The sequence below is a fragment of the Symphalangus syndactylus genome, chromosome 22 (genome assembly GCF_028878055.3).
Source record: "Symphalangus syndactylus isolate Jambi chromosome 22, NHGRI_mSymSyn1-v2.1_pri, whole genome shotgun sequence".
NCBI lineage: Eukaryota > Metazoa > Chordata > Mammalia > Primates > Hylobatidae > Symphalangus > Symphalangus syndactylus.
The window spans coordinates 43,292,726-43,301,876 of NC_072444.2; the positions used below are offsets into that span (position 1 = coordinate 43,292,726).

The 9,151-nt window shown below is 42.4% G+C and overlaps 1 protein-coding gene and 1 pseudogene across 1 annotated transcript in view; one reads left to right on the forward strand and one right to left on the reverse strand.

Moving 5' to 3' along the window:
- LOC134735575 (fatty acyl-CoA reductase 2-like) overlaps positions 1-8,929 on the reverse strand; it is a 29,553-nt gene extending 20,624 nt beyond the window's left edge. The window contains exons 1-5 of the mRNA XM_063631135.1: positions 8,920-8,929; positions 6,956-7,125; positions 5,703-5,747; positions 1,727-1,851; positions 912-979 (exon numbers count right to left, since the gene is read on the reverse strand). Of these exons, the coding sequence (XP_063487205.1) occupies positions 912-979; positions 1,727-1,851; positions 5,703-5,747; positions 6,956-7,125; positions 8,920-8,929 (418 nt within the window). The remainder of the gene's footprint in view (positions 1-911; positions 980-1,726; positions 1,852-5,702; positions 5,748-6,955; positions 7,126-8,919) is intronic.
- Positions 4,259-5,182, forward strand: LOC129472692 (Krueppel-like factor 2; annotated as a pseudogene).
- Positions 8,930-9,151: the final 222 nt, after the last annotated feature.

Here is a 9,151-nt window from a genome sequence, read left to right on the forward strand (position 1 = left end):
AGAACTCTCAGTGTGGTACCATGGCTTACCATTGGAATATGAAGAGCTAGTGGTACCTATGTAACAGGGATAGAAGGGGTGCGTTAGTTAGTAGGTACTAAGAAATCCTACAGAATAGCAAAACTCCCTACTTTTATCTTCTACCATCATTAGATAAGTTGTACTCAAATTGATTTCCATGGTTTTTGTACATTGACCAGATTAAATCCCTTACATTCAGACAAATTAATCATTTGTATAGTACAGGGTTTCTCAAAGAGCATTTCCCCAAGCAGCAAGAATCATCTAGATGCTTATTAAAAATACAGTTTCCTCAGCATCACCCAAGACCTTGGTCCTAGGGTCCAAGGAATCTGGGTGTTGTTTTTATTCTCCCACAGTGATTCCTATTCACTTTTACAAATCACTAGTAGAGTAATTAATGCACACCCAAGAGAAACAAGTTGCATAAATTAGTGATCAGTATTACACACTCAATAAGGAATAAGATCACCCGACTTTTCTAAATCTCACTGGTCATTGATCACGTCACACTCTCAGTGACATATCAAGAAGGGAAGGGGTGTGTGTATAGGACCCAGTGCCCCAGCAGGGAGGAGTATTTCAGTATTTTATCACTGAGAGTCTTTATAACTGCCAACTTTTGCTTTATTTCATCATTGTTTTTTAAAATACAGCCAATGGACCCCCACTGCTTACAATCATGTATGTGCTCCCAATGACTGCTTTCTTTGGTAACCACAGTACATTCTAGTTAACTACCACACATTTACAATTTCCCATTATTTTGTCTCTTTGCTTACTTTTTGTCTTTCTCCTCATGTAGGCTCTAAGCTCCATGACACACTTTGTCTATTTTTCCTCTGTGTCAGACACTAGTAATTATGCAGTTACATGGCTAAAGTACTTACTCATTTTGCCCCAATTGCAGGGATTGAGGTTACCAGATGTACAGTGGTAGACTAACATTGACTTAGGTCTGGAAAATGAAATAAAAATTAAATAAATACAACAGAATGGAAAACTAATGAAAGAAAAATAAGGGAAAATAATATTTAGACAGAGTGGTTTCAATAATTCATCTGATTAAGGCAACCTACGCAAGAAGACTTCCATATTTTTTTCTTTCTTTGGGTTAATAAGCAAAATGGAAGAAGACTAGCAAAGGGGTGTGTGTGTGGGGGATGCATGTGTGTGTGAAAGAGATGTTAAATAGAAGTGACATATTATGAAGCACATATGTGTGAGTTCACATAAGAAAAATTTAATTCTGTTTACTACTTACTAACACAGCCAAATGTAGGAACAACCTTTTTTTTTTTCTTTGTACCAGGAACTTCCCCACACATAGTGATTGAACACTTTTGGCATTAACCAGATTTCAATTAAAAAATATTTTCTCATTTCATCCACTTCTATCTCCTTTGCCCTAAAAAAGAAAGCTGAATGTTAAACTACTGAATAGAAACAAAAGCCTTTTGGTTATCAAGAATTTTATGGTTAAGTGATTTAAATGTTTTATTACTTTGCGAGTAGCCAAGTACTAAACTGTATTTTGAAAACAACTAAATGTATATATGATGGCATATTAGGAACTCTATACTGAAACAAACACCCTCTCACATTTGGGGTCTTGTACAATGAAATGCCAATATTTGGAAAATGTGCCTAATACATTAACCCTCCCCCTCATGAAGTCTTTGAAAGCCCACTTGAGCATCCACACCTGTGAACTGCAGTACACCATCCTACAGCTAGTGGGAGACGGATGGCTGTATCAACTGGAATTGGAAGTAAGTCTCCCACAGCCATTGGAGTAGCTTTTATGGCCAGAAGAAACCCTTTCCCAGCCTGCACAGGAAAAAGAACATAAAATGTGAAACCAGGTCTTAAGTAACAGCTGGGGCTAAAGTATGTATCATCAAACTGATTATACTAGTGCAATAAGTGAAAACAGCTAACATCGATCCACTGCTTACCAGGTTTCTACACTAAGTCTGACTTCGTCAGCCTATTCTAGCTTCCCACCCAAGCGCATCTTCAGCATTTTCTTGAACTACTAGTGTTCCTCACGTTCCTTTAGGGAATAAAATTCCTCATATGTATGAGAGATTAATAAACTTAGTTAATTACCAAACACCAAGAATAAACCTTCACATTTTAAAAATTAATTCATAAGACACGTTAAGAATTGAGGTTACACAAATTTCCCATTAATGTTTGTTTTCCATTTCCTTAATGATTTTGTTTTCTGCTAGGGCTTATTAACCTACAAGCAATAGTAGGCACTAAAAATTTATGAAATTTTTATTTGAAAAAAATTAATTGGTGAAATTCCACAATTAATGACAAAAATTTTTTGGCTTAGAAAAATGGCCTTATTGTTTACTTTTTCTTTAGAATCTCATTTCACCTCACAGATCACTGATGTTATATAGATACAAGAGTTTGGAATTATTTATGTTAATAATTTGTTGAATTTATGAAATTGATTCTGCTTTGCATGTTTCCCACTTTAATTTGAAATGATTAGCACTTTCTTATGTTACTCAATTCTCTTTTCTTCTAACTAGCTCCCCTTCTTTTGGACATAAGAAACCAATTTAGAACATTTTTTAAAATGTAAATGAATATGCAGCTTTGCATATAATGAAAACCGCTTTGGGATCACGTTAAAATAATGATGTTCTAAATCACCAAACGTTCACCCCAACTGAACTTTTTTAGGAGAAGGAGTTGAAGGCAGGTGGGAAACAGAAAGAAAGGGGCTGCTAGAAAAATCCGAAATTCGAAGGAAAGTCTTTGTCACGATCATAATTCATTGTCTCATATTTGTATTTTAATTCATGCTGAACCTAGCTCTGGGAGGAATAGAGACAGAGTCTGAAGGGCAGTGTGAATCCCTAATAAGATTTAAACTCATTTAGATCACTGATTTCCTATTCATTGTACAAAAGAGTAAAGTGGGGTTTAGGCCCTAAATGCCTCATTGTGAGCTGTGAAGCCCACAGCTCTGCCGGATCAATCTGGACTTCAGGGAGATGCGCACTGAGGGCTGCTTACCTAGAGGAGCCACGTTTCTCCTTGTAAGACATTATTGAAAAGCCGTTGCCGGCACACGTATACCTATGTAACAAACCTGCATGTTGTGCACATGTACCCTAGAACTTAAAATATAATAAAAAAGGCCTTTCCTATATTCACTGATTTTTGTATTTGAAATATTTGCTCCAATATTAGTAGTTCTTTCTTGTATTCATTAAGAATTATTGATGTATACCTGCTTTCCATACACACACATCAACTCTTGTATGTGTTTTATAATGACGAATTTAATAATCTTTGAAGATATTTTTACTGCATCCTCAATTCACTGCACTAATTCATGCAATTATAAACTGCGGAAAGGAGGAAATACCCCCATCTTGCGATAAATAAAGCAAAATCCTTGGCAGAACCATGCCCGCCTGCCCGCGCCCCGACCAGCCCTCCCTGGCAGCCACTCACCGGTGTCTGTCTTCCCAGCTCCCTGCCATGTCGCCAAGTGAATCCATCCTGCCGTCCGTCTCCACTTTCGCCAGCCCTTACCGCGAGCGCCGCCTGCAGGAGCGCTGACCCCGCGCCAAGCCCGAGGCCAGGGGAACCCACGACCATCTCAACAGCGTGCGGGACTCCATTCGGTCCACAGGGCTGGATGGCCTGGGCCGAGGCCACCCCGAAGCCCCTGCCGACCCCGCCGTCTGCGTCCTATTACCCGAACACTGCACGCCGCTGCCCTAAGGCGCCCCCGAGCTGGACCCGCTGCCAGATGGTCCGCGCTGCTCAGCCGTTTTTTTTTTTTTTTAGATGGAGTCGCCTTGTGTCGCCCAGGCTGGAGTGCAGTGGCGCGATCTCGGCTCACTGCAAGCTCCATCTCCTGGGTTCACGCCATTCTTCTGCCTCAGCCTCTGGAGTAGCTGGGACTACAGGCGCCCGCCACCGTGCCCGGCTAATTGTTTTTTGTATTTTTAGTAGGAGGGGGATTTCACCTGTTAGCAAGGATGTTCTCTATCTCCTGACCTCGTGATCCGCCCGCCTCAGCATTCCAAAGTGCTGGGACTACAGGCACCCGCCATCACGCCCGGCTACTTTTTTTTGTATGTTTAGTAGAGACGGGGTTTCACCGTGTTAGCCAGGATGGTCTCGATCTCCTGACCCCGTGATCCGCCCGCCTTGGTCTCCCAAAGTGCTGGGATTACAGGCGTGAACCACCGCGCCCGGCCTGCTCAACCGCTTTCTACTGGCGCTGTCCAACCGCCTGGTCAAAGCCCAGCCCCCTGAAGCGGATGGCGGCGACTACGGCTGCCTACCCAGGTTCAGGCCTGGACTGCGCGGCCTCAAACACTAGGGCGCCCCGGGCCTGCGGCTTCATGCATGCGAGATCCCGGGTCCCCCCCAACGCCGCCCCCGACACCCGCCCCTCAGCCCCTATGGCCAGGGCGCCTCCTTCCCGCTGCCCTTCCATGGCCCTGGTTTGGGACACCCAGCCCCGCCTTCATGAGGCGCCCCCCCGCCCCCCCCAGCCTCAGCCCAGCCCCTCCACGCCCCCGTCTTTAGTCTCTTCCGGTGGCCGCTGCCGCCACAGCCCTGGGCCTGGCACCCCCAGTCGCCCGCGGTCTCCTTGTGGTGGCGCCGGCGTCCCCGCTGGAGCTGCTGGAGGCCGAGCCCAAGCGTGGCAGCCGCTCCTGGCCTGGGAACCGAAACACCAGGCATACCTATGGGGCTACAGCAAGACCTACGGCAAGAATTCTCACCTGAAGGCACATCTGCGCAGCACACAAGTGACAAGCCTGACCACTGCCACTGGGATGGATGCAGCTGGAAGCGTGCTCACTCAGACAAGCTAACGCTCCACCACCGCAAGCACAGGGGTCACGGGCCATTTCAGGGCCATTGGTGCAACCGCGCCTTCTGGCGCTCTGCCCACCTTGCCCTGCACAGGAAGCGGCACATGCAGCCCAGACGCCTCCGCCCACCTGCGCACGGCCCCCTCCCAAACCGTGACTGGTATTTATTGCACCCAGAGAACCGGGCAGGGCAGTGTGGCTACATAGGGTCTACCTCGAAGAGGAAGACGACACCACCGCCCCAGCCCCCATCTTTGACTGAAGACCAGGTGGGAAAAGACCACTATACGCCTTGACGAGTTCTGTTTTTCAAAATGGTGCAATAATTAAGTGGCATCTTCCCTACCACCAGGTCATAAGGCTTGATGTCCTTTGAGAAATAAGGGCCTTAATTTGTACTGTCTGTGACATTTTTTATAATACTGTATGTAATAACTGTGACAAATATTGTATTACTGTACATAGAGTGGCAGGGCTACTTGCTTCATTTTCATAGGACTTTTGCTTGTTTTATTTTTAATTTTTAAAAAAGTTTTTTTTAAATAAAAGAAAAATCCTTAATTCTCAGACTTTTCAAAATAGAACTCTTAAATAGTAATTGATAGCACTTTACCTCTGTTTTCCTGATAAAAAATTCTAAAAGAATAAAAATAATTTCATCCTGCCTCCATATTATAACCAGAATAATTGAAATAATATGCTTCAATTGATAGTAAAGTAGCATTTGTTTTTGGATCAATGAAGCTAAGCCAGCACTAAGAATTTTGTTACTATTCCTCCACTACATTACAGTTACTTCTTCATCCCTATACATACCGCAATAATGAGTCGGCTACATCCATTTAGATTATCAACCCAACGCTAAAAGAAAGAAAATTTCCATTGGTTACACATTTCAGAAAATTGTTGTATCTTTGGAACATCTGCAGTCTAATCTTAATAAATTTCAAACAAGGGCACTGAGACTCCAGCTGATAGAACTATCTAATTCAGTATTATTAAGATCCCAAAGATCAATGGCAAAGCATTGGCTATTTTCTGCACTTTGTGCAAGAATTACAATTTGGCCAGGATTGTTGTTCGTAGCAGGAGTCATGAATGGTTTTGTGGCGTTTTATGACATCTTAAGGGCTACAATGGAGCTTGTCCTTATATCATGATCTGCTAAGCAATTCACCAACCATACTTCTCCGCCTCATTCCTGATTTTAGCCTCCTTAGGAGAACATTGAAAACATGATTGGTAGTAATGTGTGTTGACTTGCTTAAAGATGTTACAGGAAAGATTATGCTGAAGAGTAGTTAGAGGGAAATGTCTTTTTGAGTTTGTTTCCTAAGCCCTAAGCCGTCTCTTTACCTTACAGTATAAAAGTCGAAATGCGTATAATGGGAGACCAGATATATGGGAGGAGAAGATGAAGGGACTAACATTCGTTGAGCCTTTTAGTAGGGACCTGCCTTTCACTAGAGACTGAGCACTCCTCATACATTGTCTCATCAAACCAACTCTCCAAAGTAGTATCTGTCCTGTCCTATGGAAAGAACAACTCAAAAATGTTGCATTGCCAGTAAGTGGTGGAGCTGGAATTTATCTGCCCCCAAAGCTTCACAGACTTGCTTTGAAGAAGATGGTATAATTCAAAGTACTTTCAAAAGGACATCGCAGTATACCGAGGTTAAAATAAATTAGTATTCCCAAACTGAGATCCTTCTGTGAGCTTTGTAACCCTGGTAGTTAGTTGCAATACTACCAATTTGGCCATCAAGAACATTCTGGTATGTTTAAGCTACAGTGGGAAAGCCAAGATATGAAAACATCACCCATGGGAATTTTGAGACTAGAGTGGTTTGAAGCTAACTTAAGATCTCCATCCAACTCTAAGATAGGGTAACTGCCAGAAGAGCCGCATGATCCCAAAGTGGAATTTTGCCCTAGTATAATGGGTTAATATTTGATTGGCTGCACTTAGCTATAAATCCTGGGGAGAAGAAGAATGACATCAGAAAATAATTGGGCTAGAAGAACCTTAGTTTGAAAGCAAAACACAGAATCCGGGTGAGTGGGCTTACCGGGAAAAGCTCATGCCACGTTGCTCCCACAATGGAGGGCCTTAGGATGGTGATGGTTAGCTTCCTGCTCTCCTGCTGCACCGCCACTTCTCTCAAGGCCTTGCTATAGGTGTAAGTATTGGGACAATCTCCAATCCGCTTGGGACTGATCTCGTCAATAACAGTGTTGTCTGTACATAAAAGGTAGTCAGAGTAAAAAGAATTCTAGCAACATGTGTTAGACAATAGACCAAAAGGAAAATGTGAGACAGTCAAACAAAACTTCCACCTTTTAGCCTTGGTTCTGGAATTCAGAACAGTCACATGATACCAAGTTTGAGTGTGTACCTGTCCAAAGCATGCATGAGCTCTTTTCTCTTCACTGCTAAGCCCAATCTTAGTCAAATCCTATGCCCTCCCATCCAGACAGGTAGGTAGGTAGACGGATAGAATCAATAGCAATGCCACTTTATTACTACTACTAGTGTAGGGCTATTAGTACTACTTTAGCACTACTATTACTTTATCAGTACTGATTGCTACTTTATCTGTAGTAGTACTAATTTGAGGTAACTACATACAACCTCTTTACTTCTTTTCCAACAAGCTCGTAAGTACGTTCATTGCACACATTTTTGAGTCCCAGTCATTCTCCCAGTAGTGTGCTGGAAGCTGTGTTTCCTCATCCAAGGTGTTTCAGTGGCAGCCCTGTTCAGTGTTGTCCCATAGAAACCCAGTGCACTGATCCTGAAGAGTTTAGCTTTACATTTTAAAAATTTCATTCACTGCCAATCAAACCCAAGTGATTACTTGTGGCAGACTGACAATCTGTTTTACTAAATCTATGTAATGCATTTTGAAGGTCTGTTTAGAGTCTATGATAACAAATTGCTAATTATTTCCAGCGATTTTCAATGAATTCTGAAGTCTGTCAAGTGTGGTGATTATAGTACTCTGAAATGCCTTCAAAATCATGAATATTGAATACTCCTACTTACAAGATGACATGTATCATGAATAACTGAGTTACCATAGCATCAGCCTAATCTTTCTTAAAAATATGTCAGAACTGGCTGGGCACAGTGGCTCACACCTGTAATCCCAGCACTTTGGGAGGCCGTGGCGGGCAGATCATGAGGTCAGGAGATTGAGACCATCCTGGCCAACATGGTGAAACCCCATCTCTACTAAAAATACAAAAATTAGTTGGGCATGGTGGCGTGCGCCTGTAATCCCAGCTATTCAGGAGGCTGAGGCAGGAGAATAACTTAAACCAGGGAGCAGAGGTTGCAGTAAGCTGAGATCTTGCCACTGCACTCCAGCCTGGTGACAGACCCCATCTCAAAGAAAAGAAAAAGTCAGAACCATTTGATAGCCCCAAAATCTATCTACACCTCTCTGAGACAGCAAAAAAATTATTGTCAATTAAATATGCAACATTTATTCTAGCTGACAGATCTATGTGGTTAAATTGTTAAAACTTAAGCATCGGAACAGGCTAGGGTGATTTTTCTGATCAATGTGGTACATTTATTTCTATTTTATACAACAGAACATAACGATACTATTTTGATTGTAGAAAATCTTCACTGTTACCACCTTGCTGACATGACAAATGTTTGAACAACTAAGATGTGTACGAGGTTAAGACTTATTCAGAAGCACAACTCCCAGTATTAATGCCTCATTTGATCCTGGGGTAGAACATGGGCACTGACCATTATGTTTCCATTTTTCTTCCTTTGCTTCTGAGTGCTGAGTGTGTTCTGGATACTCAAATGCCTTTTCATTTAAGTTGAATAGAGAAAGACAGGGGTTCTAGAATTAAAAACAACTTAAACTACATAGAAATATCAAGGATATTTTAATTATATGGTCACCTGGAGGCTGTGAAAGAGTGTAGGATGATTCATACACCTCTCAGCATTAACAATAATCCTACCATTACCTCATTTCATTTCTGTGTCAACAGTGGATTGACTGACCTAAGACCATTTTCCCTCAACTGCAAAACTATAGTTTATGAAAACCAGGTCTTGAGGGAATAGAGCTTAATTTCAGTAAGTCTGTAAAGAAAAAATTCCTAGAAAACATCAGAGCCCAAAAATGTACTGGGATTTTATGTCACATGGCTAGTACCAGTTGCTGTCATTAATGCTGGGGTACGCAGAAAGGATAATACTTGGAGGGATGGGAGCCTTACAAAGCTTAGTGAGT